The 17,009-nt window shown below is 33.6% G+C and overlaps 1 protein-coding gene and 1 pseudogene across 1 annotated transcript; both read right to left on the bottom strand.

The window, feature by feature from the left end:
• Positions 1 to 775: 775 nt before the first annotated feature.
• On the bottom strand, positions 776 to 10,082 carry LOC131630340 (separase-like; annotated as a pseudogene).
• Positions 10,083 to 12,312: 2,230 nt separating this feature from the next.
• On the bottom strand, positions 12,313 to 14,127 carry LOC131630341 (uncharacterized). Its single transcript, XM_058901130.1, has 5 exons — positions 13,603 to 14,127; positions 13,410 to 13,524; positions 13,228 to 13,338; positions 12,578 to 12,721; positions 12,313 to 12,488 (listed from the first exon to the last, which is right to left on the bottom strand). The coding sequence occupies exons 1-5, from the start codon at positions 14,074 to 14,076 to the stop codon at positions 12,457 to 12,459; spliced, it is 876 nt and encodes a 291-aa protein (XP_058757113.1). The 5' UTR covers positions 14,077 to 14,127; the 3' UTR covers positions 12,313 to 12,456.
• Positions 14,128 to 17,009: the final 2,882 nt, after the last annotated feature.

The following is a 17,009-nucleotide window of genomic DNA, read 5'->3' on the forward strand; positions in this document are numbered from 1 at the left end:
ACCGCTTCCATGACCAAAACACAACAATAAATCGTGATTTTACAACGCATGAGCAAACTCTTTGACGGTGGGTTTAGAACCCGCCTTTTTTTATAAAGTAACCTAAAATATAAATATTCACCGAACTTGTAGATAATACAGCTAACATGAATGCAAATAGATATGAATATTTTTCTTAACTACTCTTATCAATTTAAACAAACATATTACCTTAAAGTTTGATGTTCAAAATTTTCGTCAAACCCTTTCTGACAGATCTTTTCTGGATATACTATATAGAAAGCATCCTGAGGGTCTATATTAGGAAAGGGAATCAAATGATTTTCCACTTGATCATTCGTGCTACTGATCGATGGCATACAGTAAATTTACTGGTTACTCAGAATCGACATACTCTCCCAAGGGAAAATCTGTTTCAGGCAAGAGAGATTTGTTATCGAAGTCATTAATTATTTGATTAAAAAAACACACAAGGCCGCCAATTAAAACAAAAACATATACAAACACAATCTGATTGTATAAATTTTGAATTAAGTCATATGTATATTGATTATTGAAATATGAAATAAACAACAGCTATTGCTCATTTCAACATAGAAGGTTGAAATAAATTTTAAAAAGTATAAGCATTCTATTCTACTGTACCACTAAACGATGTATATTCCTAATCATTTAAAAAGTAGAATTTATAACTTCAAACTATTTCAAGACAACACAATAAGAAGAATTACCTGCAATTCAGAATCTAAAACAAGAATTAGAGGCTCTCTTTTCACAGAGTCAACCACTTCCAGCATATTAAAAGCTTCATTTAATAATTTTGGAGCATCCAAGAACGATTTAAAGAATGCCCTCATTTACATTCAACTTGCATTTTGATTTGAAATCACTCACGAGATTTTCAAGCACCATGTTGAAAATATTGCTGTTTACAACTTCCCCAAGAAGAAAGCATTTCCAGGAACCAAACCACGAACTTTCAAGGTTCCTGGTAAGAAACGACAAATGTACAAGGAGAGATAACAATTAGTTTATATTTTTTGTTGCCAGAATAACAATTAGTTTCTTGAAGGTTAAAACTAATTCAACGCTGTCAATGACGTCATCGTGCATACTGCTGTTTGAAATTTTAAGATTGCTAGTAATGAATGTATGAAGTCCATAGTTGTTCAACTATGGAGAAAGGATGGAAAATATACACTCAAATCAAAGTCCGGTAAATGAAGAAGTCGTACAAAATTAGTGTACCTCACAAATGTACCAAGACAACAATCAATGGCACGTCTTCGGTTATACGAAAAAACTTTTGAGCTTCTGTTCTAATAGGAGTCGTCCCTACCAAGTAATCCTCTTTTAAAATCATTTTGAAGACTGTTCTAGGATTCTAAAAGAATTGAAATGAGTTTGAATCTGTACTACTCAGATCACCCTCCTCATCTAACAAAGGTGGTAAACAATTACAAGTTACCTTGTCAAACTTCATGAAGATTATACGAATAAGATTTAATATGATGAACAACTATGTATCAAGAGTAGAGATATGTATACCTGTTAAAACAGAATCCAGAAGCAATAACAGCACAACAGGTTCAGTCTTAAATTTCAGCCGTGAAATCATCATCCACGCTTGAACACGTGCAGAATAAGACAACAACTCCTTAATGAAGAGAATAAAACAAAATATGAAGCATATAATAAATGCCTTTATATTTGTTATTGAAGAGCTGGGCAAATACTTGTCATATGGATACCACCATCCAAAAGTTGAAAATAACCATATTAATAATACCCTATGAATTTGGCCGATTCTCATTAACATTAAGAGAGAACTAGCAATACTAATCAGCCTCCTACAGTCCCACCCTACACAGCCCTAATATTTTCCACTAATTAACAAGCAACAGTGAAATATATGTTGTTACAACACAACTACTTGTATTCTGTTGTTCAACTAGTGTTATCCCTTGGGCTTAAGGTGCATCCTTTATCCTTATACTTCCTTTGTCTCATGAAAAGTGTCTCACTTAAACTTTTTTGTCTCAATACAATTTTTTTCAACTACTTTCACACACTTTATCACGGCTATTGAAGTGCAATTTTCTACTAAAATCAAAGTAGTTCAGACTAATGGGGGAGGTGAGTTTCAGTCCCTTATCACTTTGTTCAACAATATGGGTATTGCCCATAGACTGGCCTGCTCTCACACCTCATCAAAATGGCTCAGTGGAGTGAAACCACAAGCATGTAGTTGAAACAGGGCGGACTCTGCTTGCTCAAGCCAGTCTTCCCCTGAAATTTTGAGAACATGCTTATCTTCCCGCAGCTTATCTCCATATTTCATGCTCTACAATAAGGTTCCTAATTACAAATTCCTCAAGGCTTTTGAATGTGCATGCTACCCACATCTAAGACCTTACTCACCTCACAAGTTTAACTTTCACTCTGAAGAGTGTATTTTCATTGGCTACTCCTCTAACCACAAAGACTATAATTGTCTTGCCCTTAATGGAAGGATTTATATTTCTAAAGATGTGTTATTTAATTTAATGAAGCCATATTTCCCAATCCTCAGCTGACTTCTTCTCAAACTGTACCTTCTCAACCTATCCCTGCTTACTCCTCACCTTTTCCAGTCACACCTGACCTCTCTCCCCTGCCTACTGCTTCTACCCAACCCTCCTCAAGTTCCTTTGAATCCAATCTTTCTCCTAGCTCTCTCTTGACTCCTCAAGCATCACCCTTACCTACAAATGCAACTACTGACAATTCTTCTTCGACACATTCAGCCCAATTATATGACTGTTTCTTTCTCCTATGATACTTTTGCTCAGCCTGTCTCACTCACTTCTTCATCTACCCCTAACTCATCCTCACCTCATACCCTCTCTCCTAATACCAACATAGAGTCCTCCTCAATACTGAACCCAGAGTTATTAATCCCGAATAGCAGAGCGACCGGTCCCAAAAGTGGGATAGTGGGATAGCGGGATAACTTTTTGTACTAATAATTATATAATAATCGATAAAACATATTTATTATACTTAATGTACAGCATAGTCTATATAAGTAAGTTAGCGTTTATACACTTGACACAATATTGATAAACATTAAGATTTGTCTCAACATCAACAAGGGACTGTACCTTGCATCGCTCAATCAAACGTGAGAGAAGCTGGTTTGTATGATGGGTTCCAATTGTAGCTTGGTGGAAATATGAAGACTAAAAACTTTCATTTGAAGATTTGCTATAAGATGGCACTGGAAATTGCCCACTCAAGGAAGAAACCAAGAACATCAAACTGAGTAATTTAGACACCTGATGCAGTGTCATTACCAAAACTAAGATCATTAACTGAAAGAGCCCAAGTGATAAAATAAGACAACATGGACGTGCATAGCATAAAAAAGGATTGTTAAGTAACACACAGTGCATTCGTACATTATAAGACAACATGAGTCTTCAAGTTCATTTCTGACAACAAGTATACAACAACCTGTCATATCAAATTTCTAAGTTATAAATTTTTTAATATCTTTGAATTCTGTAAAGTGGATACTTTTTACTTACTACCTATGTGGGTTGCTATATCAGAAACTTCACTTAAACTTTCAATTATAAACAATGAAGAGGATATATATTTGAGCTTTTTGTACATACAAGATGTGGATTTCAATTAGCATAATAGGAAGTTGTAGAAATCAAAGAGTTACATTCTTTTTTCAGATTTAGTTTTATTTTATTTAGCTTTAAAAATTGTCAAGACAGGTATCAATGTATGAAGTGTTCAAAATTACGAGATTATAGCCTGTTAAAAAATTAAATCAATTGCGCGAAATATTGTCACAATAATAACGTGAAGATAGAGAATACAACCTTTTGAAAAACTATGGGAACCTCACGAGAGAGTACAAAAGCTACTGTCAGCCAAGAAACAATGTCTTCAAACTTGATGTGAGATTGATTATAAAAAAGTTCCTGTAAGGAAAAACCAAAATTTCCCAAGTCTATAGAAGTTAGCTATCAAATTTTATGTTCCAAGAGCAGCAAATATAACAATTTATAAACAAAACTCAAAGGGAGAAACTATTGTAAGAATACAGGAAAGCAAGGATTTCAACAAGAGCATAAGGGATTTGGAAGAGCATAAAAAATTGGATTCAAAAATTAATATTTTCGCAACAACTTTCAGATGCTTTTTTTTTATCGGAATATCATTGGAAAATTGTATGTTAAAAATTGCCAACTTTTATCTATTACAACTTAGATGACACTCCTAGTGAAGCAAACTTGTGACACTCTTGATGACAAACATACAGCTTAAATGCCATATTAGGAAGACGCAAATATTTTCTCAAAGCATGTCAAAAATATAGTTCTACATTGCAAGTTAGTAAGTCATTCATATATTATTGCTGAAATGACAGGTTTTGGATGCCAATGCCTACCTTGAAAATTTGGAAGGATAGCATTTCAAAGAATACCAACATATGCTATAGATAATCTCTGTGCGCTCAATAGTGAATACATCTCCTGGTATCTCCTTAGCAACTAATTTTTCAAACGAATCTACGGGAATTGATGAAAACCTATGGCCGATGGGGATTCCGCCAAACAGAAGCGACATGCTTTTCAAAAGAACTTCCTCTGCTAAATCGATTTGATCAAGAGATGCAAAACACTTCACTGCAGATGAACATTCATATTAGAAAAAGAAAAGGAAAAAGTTTTATTCCATACAGGTATATTTGGACTGATGGTATAAAGTAGAATGGATTAAAATGACATAACATTCATTTTCTTAAATCTAATTATATTCCATTTCATTCCATCTTATACTATCCAATATCAACCAAAACAAACTCAAAAGTGGAATGAGTAAACTTTCAATTAAGCTATTTTAGTGGCAAGCTAGTTAATGAACCAGTGCTTAATCTAGAGAAGTTACATCTAGAGAAGTTACAGCTAATGCTCGAAAACTATGAATGTGGGTTACCATTCTATTCACTAGGTGCAAATGACAACGGAACAATCACGCATTTACATAAGACAAATAAAATGTGAAATGGCAGACATACCTAATTGAGTGAGAAGCCTCATCAAAAGTTTCCTCCGAATAAACTCCCTTTTGAGAATAATAAAATCACGCAACAACCCAGATTTCAAAATTTTAGATGGAAGGTAGTGCCAATGATTCATTTCAGATAAAATGAATAATATTGCTCACCTTGAAGAAATGTCCGGCAAATTAGAAATTTGGCTACCTTCGTCTGTTTCATAGACTTCTAACTTTCTCTTTTTCAAATGTTGGTTCTGCTGTATAGATTGAGATCTGGAACGAGTCACTATTGTTGGTTCCTTTGATATAACCTTGGCAGAAGGTTTAGACTTTCTACTTTGTTTGGATTCAATCTTGGTTACTGGCCCTACTTTAGCAGATCTCATTACATCTTCATTTGCTACATTCTTTATACCACAAGTACAAGTCTTTTCAGCAGCGCATTTTGCATATCTTTCAATTGCATGACCATAGTTTTCATAACCATAGTCTTCACGACCACTCAGAGGGTTTTTCCATTCAGAATGAGTTAATTTACTCAGAGCTGATCTGTACCTTTGTTTTGCCGTCTCTTCAGTATATCCCTCTTCATTAGCTTTAAACAAATCTCCAAGATACCGATGAAGAGTAACTTCGAGTATTAATCTACACTTTGAGCAATAAAATCTGCTGTTATCTTTCAAAATCTGTTGGGCACAATCAAACTCAATTTTTGCCAAATTCCAAAGTCTTCTCCGAAGGTATAGTTTTCCTAGTAATTCAAAACAAAAAATGGCAAATTAATTTTACACTAAAAATAAATAACCAAACCTACCAATACAATGGGGAATAAGGCTACAAGTAACTTACACACCTAAGAAGGAAGAAAAGGCAAACTGTAAACAATGGCAACTGAAGCGAATGGGATATTGCTTCCCCCTCGTCAAATATAGGTTTCAACCTCAATGAAATCCCCAATGATTTCATGAATGACTCCTATCTGCATGTATATATGGCATTGAAATGCAGTCCATTAAAAGCTTCTCTACAAATACTATAAGTCCATTAATGATAGGATGACAAAATATAAGCCAAACTTATAGAGTACTTTCAAGGTAACACTGCATAATTTTCCACGGACTCAGATAATTGTCTTTAAAGTCTGATGGCAGAGAATCAAATTGAAAAGCCTCCCTAACAACTGAATTGTCCACTTCAAGCTTATCAACACCATCCATAAAATTCTTCCAAAGATCAACTTTTTTATCATTCTTCGGAAAAATGTGGCTAAATTTCATTTTGAAAAGTTTGTCGTGTAACTTAAAAGCTTTTTTGCCAAAGAAAGAGCCTAATAAGTAATAAGCAAAAAAGACAAGAAAAACTATAAGTCAGGAGACAAGGCAAGGACAACTAAATGTAAAACAAAACAAAATTATGACATCATTGATATGTCATCTGTAAATCCATCACCAGCACTGAAATCTCTCACACGAAAAGCAACACTTATGATCAGTATTCCAATGAGTAAAATCAAAAACATTGCTACTTACCTCTATTAACTTCCCATTAGCGACAAGTCTTTGACACAAAGCACTATAAAGATTTCCAGCAAGAAAAGTGCAATGACTTGGAACAAGATCCTAGGAGAAGATTATCAGAGAATGAAGTAATGAGCTTAGATAAAGTAATGATGTAAATATAATACTAACAATTTGAAATTCCCATAAAAAAAAAAAACATGTCTAAGAAGGCCCATACATTTGAAATTAGTTTCATTGCAGCTTCTTGAATTTTGGCAACTGTGATTTCTCCTTGAAAAAAGCTACCATGGTCGCCAGAACTCGTATGAGAGCTTGCAGTCAAACAAGAGAAAGTCTGTAGAAAACCCTATTAATGAAGATTGGTTTACTTTAAGGCTGTCCATCCAAAATTTAATATTAGAAATATTGCTAAACTCATCCAATGAATTTCGGATGAATTCGGATGAATTCCTCATCCACAGGCAAAACGCAGAGAGCGTGACTTAGCCTCCTAGTTTCCCATAATACAGTCAACCATTCCTCCACTAACACACTCTTCAATTTGAAGATCAGGATCAACAGCCGGTATGCGCCATTGAGGAGTTCCATGAAACCCTGAAGAGACGTTGAAACCAAAATACTGTCGCACCATGTTTCTTATGCAAAAACTACATAAACCAATAATACATAAGAAGAAAAACAGACCCCCGAGTGTACTAAATCTATTATGCTAACGAGTAGAATCATAATTCTGTCAAAAAATGCAAAATATCCTCCCTCTTCAAAATAGGGAGGATATTTTGCATTTTTTGACAGAATTATGATTCTACTCGTTAACATAATAGATTTAGTACACTCGAGGGTCTGTTTTTCTTCTTATGTATTATTGGTTTATATAGTTTTTGCATAAGAAACATGGTGCGACAGTATTTTGGTTTCAACGTCTCTTCAGGGTTTCAAGGAACTCCTCAATGGCGCATACCGGCTGTTGATCCTGATCTTCAAATTGACGCTCTCTGCGTTTTGCCTGTGGATGAGGAATTCATCCGAAATTCATTGGATGAGTTTAGCAATATTTCTAATATTAAATTTTGGATGGACAGCCTTAAAGGAAACCAATCCTCATTAATAGGGTTTTCTACAGACTTTCTCTTGTTTGACTGCAAGCTCTCATACGAGTTCTGGCGACCATGGTAGCTTTTTTCAAGGAGAAATCACAGTTGCCAAAATTCAAGGAGCTGCAATGAAACTAATTTCAAATGTATGGGCCTTCTTAGACATGTTTTATCTTTGTTTTTTTATGGGAATTTCAAATTGTTAGTATTATATTTACACCATTGTCACTGTTGTCGTGAATTGTCACTGTTGTCACAATTTTCAGTATCATGTTCTGACAAATTCATGGTATTTATCACTCATCTCCGCATATGCAGTAAGTTCCTAAACAGACGAGGAAAAGATACACAAAGACAAAAAGGTCGAATAAACATCAAATGCATAGCATTGTAATTGTGATGAAGTTTCCATTCAAAGGAAATGTCTACAACGTGGCTGAACCTGTTCTATGATTGGGCCAATGTTCCCCTTTGAGAATTTTGTAGAAGATGACAATAGACTGTATAAACAACGAGCCTTCGTAGTTTCACTTTCAGCTACACATTGTACCTACATGTATACAATATAATATAATAATCAATAGGAAGAAGCAAACTTAAAATATAACTGTTAAAAACAAAATTAATGATTTGTAATGCTACCTTCACCCACTGCTTCATCACATGTATAGGAGCTTCAATCTTCTCATTCAGATCTCTAACACTAGACCATTTCTCTAAAGTCTTAATAAATTTCTTCTCTATGTCATCATTTCCGGGTATGAAATTAATCTTTAAATGCCAGGCAGCTTTTGTATCAGCAAGCCTTAGAAACTCTTCCAAAACACCTTCTGACAGTTTATCACCGTGGCATTTAATACAGAGCCATGATACTTTACAGCACAAGCTTACAACCATTGAAACCTGTAGTGATACACCATACAAAAACAAAAGTAACTTGGAAAAATATACTAAATTCTTAATACATACTTTTAGCCACAACTTACTCACAATGTCATTGTACAACCACAATCTAAAAATACTTGAACTTATTTAATTTTACAAAGTCATAATCAATAGAAACAACACGGCAGTCTTGAAGGAGTGGAGGTGTTTTACTCATAGTTTAAGCACTCTTACTTTTATGCACACTGTTGGAGAATCCGTGATTCTCTCTTTTTAATAGTGCATATTTTCTGTTTTTAATTCATAATATGTTGTTTCTATTTCCTAAAATTTCTTCTTGATTCAAGGGAGAATACAATTAAATAATTTCATTTCTAACTGTTTCTGTTATAATTGGTAAAGTTAGTTACAATGAGGTGGCACCTTGTTACTTATAGAGGTAACAAGGTGACCTGCTACCCTAGGTCATAAACTGACAGTTGTCGACAGTTGTCAATCATTGCAGCTGATACTACCTACACTAATAACCATACTTTGGCTGAGGAAAAAACATAACAGAATGGTATACCTCTTTGAGTCTCCCATTTTTGTTTAAAGAACTAGCAAGGTCGGAGAGAGAATTAGTCATTAATTTTAACATCTGCACCGTTGGAATCTTAATCATACATACATATATGAACCCGTCAAATCATATACTTCATGTATTCCATGTCTATGTCATATCCGTACATCGAAAGTGTCTCATATGCCAACTGCGAATCATCATTTGCAAAATCCTGTGTGTTGTCCATTGATATTGGTTTTAAATCTCTCTCTTCAGTTTCCATTGATATTGGTTTTAAATCTCTCTCTTCAGTTTTTAACAACAGAAGAGAACCAGGGTGTGCCATGTTCTGCATAAAACAGCAAGTATGCCTGTTGAGCCAGGACAACTTCTTCAGGAACACTGATAACCTGAAAAGGAATTAACATTTTAACTAATAATTCACATTTGAACTAATTAATTCTAACAAAACTACTTTAAACATTCAATAATTAGGCACAATCTATCTGTAAAATAAACTACACTCGTCTCAATAGTCTGGCATGTGTTGTAAGAGTGTCAAACAGGTGTCAAACACCGATTTAAAGAATGTCAAAGCAAAGAATTGTCTGATTTTTCCGACACGGGTCGTAAAAGTGTCGGACACCGCGACACGCCAACTCCTAAGGTGTCCGTGCTTCATAGCCTACAACTTTTCAAAAATCACTTGTTCTAATTAAACAATGTTAGAGCCAGTGAGTGAATCATATAATGACTCATTTTATTTTCAAACAGAAACCATATAAATATGTAAAACGGCGAAGGATATACTATACTATAAGTAGAAGTTTCCATTGATAGTACCTTAGAGTCATCCATCAATTGCAACCTAATGTAAATGATTTTGAGGTCTGTTCAACTATATCACAACTACAAACTCATTTGCAACATTCTCAATTTTCTCCTATTTTGTTGCAGTATAAATGTTTGGAGTGTAACCGTAGCTGAACCACAATTTAAAACCATAATTGGAATACAATTGAAATACCCATGAAAAACTTGAAAAAAAATGTAGGAAGCACTAAAATGAAATCTAAACTTACAGCATGCAATCCTTTTTCATGCCCAAAAAATGTATTGGAAGAAGATTTTACATACTTCAACATTGTGGAAAGATTGAATAAAAAAGCTCATTGAATTTGAAACATATGGAGGGCTAAAGTTGAGGATTCAAAATTGTAAATTATCTTTGGGGCACGAGCTTACAAGGAAACATATTATTTTGAAAGAATACCTTGCTCTTTTTAACTATAATACTAGTAACAATAATAACATATGATTATGATGATTATAAACTTCTGTCTTGAAGAATACCTTGCTCTTAGAATCACGATAGTAAAAGTAGAATTAAAACCTTTGCCACAAATTTTAAAAAGAGATCCTACAATTGTGATTTCAACTGCAGCATCACAATTTTAAGTTATCTGCAGTTATAGCAAGTAATGGTATGTTCAGATCCACATTGACACATCAAACTTCATGTCCCGGTGTATATTGAAGGTGAATATCACGAAAATACAATGTTAAGCTTGTCGGCAGCCATGCTATTTCATGGCAATTTCACAAAAACTCAACATTTATTTAAACTTGCATTCAACATATATATACACAGTGAGATTTGACGTGTCAGTGCAGACCCATGCATACCGTCCATTATCCATAGATTTTTCAGTATCAAAGGTTTTAGTTTCAACTTTTCACCTTAACCTCATTACAAGGAGTACTTAGTTAAGACTACTATATGACTTTCATTAATCTGTACCAGAATCATATATTCATCAACCCAAACAATTTTTATGTATTAGGTGATACATAACAATTTTTACATGAAAGGGAATCAATAACAAACAACTCTTATGCAAACAGGTCAAGGGAGATATGCAACAATTTTTACATGAAGGGAAACTTAAAAGTTAAAACCACCAACCATACTAGTTTCTAATCTCATTGCGGAATCCTTGGAATCCTTATCATCTGCACCGGCCAATTTTTACATCTGCACCCTTGGAATCTTAATCATACAACCCATCAAATCATAAACTTCATGTATTCCATGTCTATGTCATCATTTGCAAAATCTTGTGTGTTGTCCATAGATTTTGGTTTTAAATCTCTCTCTTCAGTTTTAACAACAGAAGAGAACCAGGGTGTGCCATGTTTTGCATAAAACAGCAAGTATGCCTGTTGAGCCAGGACAACTTCTTCAGAAACACTGATAACCTGAAAAGGAATTAACTTTTTAACTAATAATTCACATTTGAACTAATTAATTCTAACAAAACTACTTTAAACATTCAATAATTAGGCACAATCTATCTGCAAAATAAACTACACTTGTCTCAATAGTCTGGCATGTGATGTAAGAGTGTCAAACAGGTGTCAAACACCGATTTAAAGAATGTCAAAGCAAAGAATTGTCTGATTTTTCCGACACGGGTCGTACAAGTGTCGGACACCGCGACACGCCTACTCCTAGAGGTGCCCGTGCTTCAAACAGTGAGTGAATCATATAATGACTCATTTTATTTTCAAACAGAAACCATATAAATATGTAAAACGGCGAAAGGTATACTATACTATAAGAAGAAGTTTCCATTGATACTACCTCAGAGTCATCCATCAAATGCCATGTGTTTTCATCAGAACGCACATAGCTAAAGTAATGCCCTGATTTAATTGTGGATCCGCTATACACCACAACTGCATAGAGATCATACATCAAAGTAGCCTGTTACATAAAAACGAGTCAGAAAAATATTGAATTTGCCTGTAGAATTTGGAACAGTTATTACAGTCTGAACTGCAATTGCAACCTAATATAAATGATTGAGGTCTGTTCAACTATATCACAACTGCAAACTCATTTGCAACATTATCAATTTTCTCCTATTTTGTTGAAGAATATATGTTTGGAGTGTAACCGTAGCTGAACCACAATTTAAAACCATAATCGGAATACAATTGAAATACCCATGAAAAACTTGAAAAAAATGTAGGAAGGACTAAAATGAAATCTAAACTTACAGCATGCTCCCTGCATTTAGGAGATGTATAAGGCTCCAAATCCAAATTCATAGCGAAATTAACACGACTTTCAACCTTTACTCCATCACTTTTAAACCTTTTCAAATGTAATACAGCAATGTCTGGTGCCTTATCAATCAAAAGCTGTTTCTCCATGTATACTTCTTGGTTGCAGCTACTACATTTAGACATCGCATCCATACTTTCTACCATGATATAAGATTCCAGAGCGCTTTGAACGGTACTCACGTTTTCTACCGCTAAACCAAAGTCAAATATTGGTTTAATGGTATCACAAGAAAAACCACAGCTGCAACATCGAAGCTGAATAATAACAAACATCAGAAGATAAAATCATCAATGAATAAAAAAAATAAAAAAAAAGGAGATAAAAAAAAGAAAGTGCACCATACTTTTGCTAACAATTTTGCCTCCAAATATTTGTTCAATTAGATTATTTTGATCTTTTGGAAAGGCATCTTTAAGTTTATCCAAGGCGCATATCATAAACTTGTGTGCGTCATTCTGGTTAAACTGTCTAAAAGCGGCTGAAAAATCTATTACCACAGATGTCATGGATCACAATTCATGACACAACAAAATTTGTAAGTATTAGCTGTTGAAATTATAAAATATTGGAATTAAAAATCTGTATTTAGGAGTCAATACATGTATCTAGGAATTGGCAACATCCTTGTAAATTGTATTTACTCTCTAGTGTGTACATAATTAGATTACTTGAGTGCATTTACACACTAAAGCATTTCACCAAATATTCAGTTTTCCACATTAGCCATTAGTTGGAAGGCCCTCAGTAGATCACTTCATGGGTGTGTAGGACATGTTGACGTTTCAGATGAGAAAAGAACCAAACTAGATGCAGAAATGATCTCATAACCTATACTGATTATGCAGAAATGATCTCATAACCTATACTGATAGTGACTATGCAGATGATAACAGCAAGAGCAGATCAGGTCTAACGCAGATGATAATCTTCACACTAAATAATGCTAAATAGAAGAAGTTTTGCAATTAACAACCATAACAAAAAAAAGGATACACTTCAAATTTTGAAAAAACCTCCTAGGATAAATTGTTTTTCGAGAGAGGTCTAACGCTCGGTCATTATGCTCACGGAAAGCACAAATAACGCAGAAACCACTCACATGACCTGAAAACAAAAATCCTTGTTAAAATAAATCAAAATCTTCAAAATTACAAAAAATAAGAAAAATATTGTACATGGAGTGTCATGACTCGAGTAAGGAAGACCACGAAACAATTGTCCCGTATGTGTTAAGCACTGAAGAATCGCAGCCATAAAACAAGTTTGCCCCAGGTTCTCAATTCCAGCGCCCTTCAAAACAAATTACATTCAGATCTTCCTAATTAATGACGATAATTACCAATTAATAATAATAATGACTACGCGTACCACTAATCTCGAAGAAGGCGACGGAATTAGGATGTCAGTAATAGGATCCACAGTCCATTTGTTAACCACGGGACCGGAGATTCTCTCGTCAACATTGCTCATATCTGGAGGAGGAGGAGTCCATTCGTCAACAGCAGGAGCGGAGATTCTCTCATCAACATTGCTCATATCTGGAGGAGGAGTCCATTCGTCAACAGCAGGAGCGGAGATTCTCTCATCAACATTGCTCATATCTGGAGGAGGAGTCCATTCGTCAAAACAAAAACGGGTCACTTCAAGCACGGGCTCGATTTCATCGATTTCATATTTATATTTCAAGCGCGGTGGTCGGAGACTGTGACAGATTAGTCCATGCAGATCGTTGGACAAATCCTCCACGTAAGCCTCTGTAGATGGCGGAGGCGGCGGAATTCTACCACCGTGATGTTTCCGTTTGGGATTTCGTACGGGAAAGTAGGGTTTCTCGCCTAGCATTGTTGTTGTTAGTTGTTGAGAAATGAGAATGCCACAGTGGAGAAATGCACATAAAACGTTTTTCTTAAGCTAAGTTTTTAACTTTATTTAATTAAAAATTGAAAAATAAAATAGAGGTTAATGTGTGAAATAACTTTACACTCTATTCAATGATCCCTCTATTGTCATATAATAAACTTAAAATTAATATTAAAAATAATAGTATGATGTAGCGGGTATATCATATAACAAACTTAAAATTAATATTAAAAATAATAGTACGATATAGTGGGATATATGGTGGTGATTGGTTAATAATGTAAAAATATTTTATATAAAATTAGACACTAACAAATTTTTTAATATTAATCATTAACACGATTCGGAAAATTTACTACTTCGTTTTGTTAAAAAAGATGGAGATGGTGACTTTGAGGGTGAAGTGAACTCTCACTGTCAGGTTGAAGGTTTTGATGATAAAATGTTGGATTTTGACAATGAACTTGAAGGTGTTGCTAATGAGATGTTGAACTCTAGACATGAGGTTGAAGATGAGCTGAAGATTCAAAACAATGAAGAAATTAAAATAGAGGTTGATGATATGTTGCAAATTTACATAGGAGTAGATTTTTAATGGTAGTGTGTGTTTGAATATGAAAGCAATTCTACAATTTAGTTAGTAGTACTACTAGTAATATTTTATCATATTTTGCGATACCCGTCTATTTTTACAATCTACGTGCTATTGTCATTTGTAATATTACGAGAAATTATTTGGATTTGTTGTATTTCATATCCTTGTTATGTTCTTAGCATCAAGATAATTTACAAGAAACTACAGTATTTTCTTGTGAACTTACGTAAGTACATTCATCTTCAATTTGCATGTACATGACATGCCTATATTAAGCTAATTACTAGTGTGTGTTTGGCCAAAATTCATTTACTGATAGTATTAAGCTAATGTATGTGACATATTTGTAAGGTAGATTAGACTCGAGAACAAATAATAAATAAAATAGTTTTGAAATTTTAAAAACATTACAATTTCATAAAAATGCATTACTACAATATTTATAAAACTCAAATATTACAAAAACAAATGCTATTAATTTTGTAAGCATGAAATAATTTCCTCAACTAATTTTCTATCACAATTTAGTTGGGTTGGCAAAATGTCTAATCCTCACATCTTTTTTCATATGATGAATTTTGTAATTATTTGATTCCCGAACTTTCATTATTTCAATTATACATAATTGAAATGTGAGAAATATTTTATTTGACTCCACACTAGAGAAAACACCATAAGAACTTTGCACAACTTGAACAAGTTCATCAATTGTCTTTGTCACATTCTTTTGTTGCAATGCTTGAATGACTGCAAGAAATCCTGAATCTAAAATATTTAAATTAGGAGAATTAGATGGTTGACATATCAAACAAATGTCAAATCCACCTACAAAAGCCGCAGCTAGACATTCTTCATCGTTTATAGAAACATGATACAGTGCATTATCTTATTGTATGTAAATTGTTTCCGATGCATGTTCTCGTGGTCAATTTTCTTTAATGGTTGTAAAACTTTGTTTATTAAAAACATTTGACTAACTTCTTTAGTGATAGAAGTAATCAATTTTGTTTCGAGTGTCTATGGTGGTTTATTAACACTTGATCTTTTTGCGGGTACTTTATCAACTAGAGGAAATACTCCAATTTTTCCCGACCATGTTTCATTACCTTCATTATCAAATCTAGGTTTTGCCACCGCAACTAAAAGCATAACTTTCAAAATGAAATTGTTGTTCTTGCATGAACAATATAGTTCATCTTCATGCGCAAGTAGGTAGCATTTCCTTTTTTATGTCATATAGAACAATTTTTCATCCATATGCACAATATTGTACATTGACTTAAATTTTGGATCATATGGAAATGCTACTTTATTCGAGCATGGACAAGCAAAATCTAAGACGAGCTTTCATATTATCTTCTATCATATGGGGTTTTAGTACATTTGAATGTCAAAGCAAAATACCCACTTTCAAATACTATTTAAATTTTCTCGGATTAGTCACTAAGGTAAATGCTAGAGATCTGAGAGTGCTATGTTTAAGTATCGTTGGATCGTGCATTTTCTCAATATCTATTTCAACTCTCTTATGACCACAACTTTTTGTTCACTAATGAGAATCATCGTCGATTTATTTTGCTTGCCTCCAAATTTGATAAATAACATATATTGATATTTGATAGGAAGAAGTCAATCGATTAAAAATTCCTTTATTAATTTTTCCATTCAAACTTGAATTTTTCAATGCCTAGAAAATATCGTCTTGTTGACTATTATTTAAATAACAACGTTTCTTCTTAAATATTTGCACCTCATCATTTCTTATTTCATGAATTAAGAAAAACATAAATGATTTTATCACCCTTAACAGCACTAAAATAATAATTATTATTTTTTTACAATAGTATGCATCTAATAATGGAAAAGCATTAAGAAAATGAAATCATAAAAGCATAAAAAAATAACAACTCAATTCGCTACAGTAGAATTCTCATACAAACACACAAAAAAAAATTAGGAAATATTAGTAGGTACTCCTCTTTTGTTTCTTTAGTGAAACACATTACATCATGCTCAACACGGTATTGATACATTGTGAAAAAATAAAGTATTGACACATCATGCATTAAAATATAAGCATGGTAAAGCATTAACATATTACTGCTCCATTAACACAATACAGTATTTGCATGCAATTAGAATGGAAAAGAATGACACATCATTATCAAAAAGAAATGACACATTATAAAAGCAAATCACAAAATCCAAAAGTCATAGAACTTACCTTAGTTTATGAATATGTGTTCTTTCTAATTCTCAAATCTCAATCTAATTATAATCTCTCCATCTCTCTAAAAATGCCTGAGTGTCAACTATCAAT

The sequence above is a fragment of the Vicia villosa genome, unplaced genomic scaffold (genome assembly GCF_029867415.1).
Source record: "Vicia villosa cultivar HV-30 ecotype Madison, WI unplaced genomic scaffold, Vvil1.0 ctg.000673F_1_1, whole genome shotgun sequence".
Lineage (NCBI taxonomy): Eukaryota > Viridiplantae > Streptophyta > Magnoliopsida > Fabales > Fabaceae > Vicia > Vicia villosa.

Bases quoted from the DNA above. Each gene is read 5' to 3' on its own strand.
- LOC131630341 (XM_058901130.1), bottom strand. From the start codon at position 14,076: ATGCTAGGCGAGAAACCCTACTTTCCCGTACGAAATCCCAAACGGAAA. The intron at 13,525-13,602 runs GTACGCGTAGTC...TTTGTTTTGAAG, and splicing joins CGCCTTCTTCGAGATTAGTG to GGCGCTGGAATTGAGAACCT. The intron at 13,339-13,409 runs GTACAATATTTT...TTTTGTTTTCAG, and splicing joins CTCGAGTCATGACACTCCAT to GTCATGTGAGTGGTTTCTGC.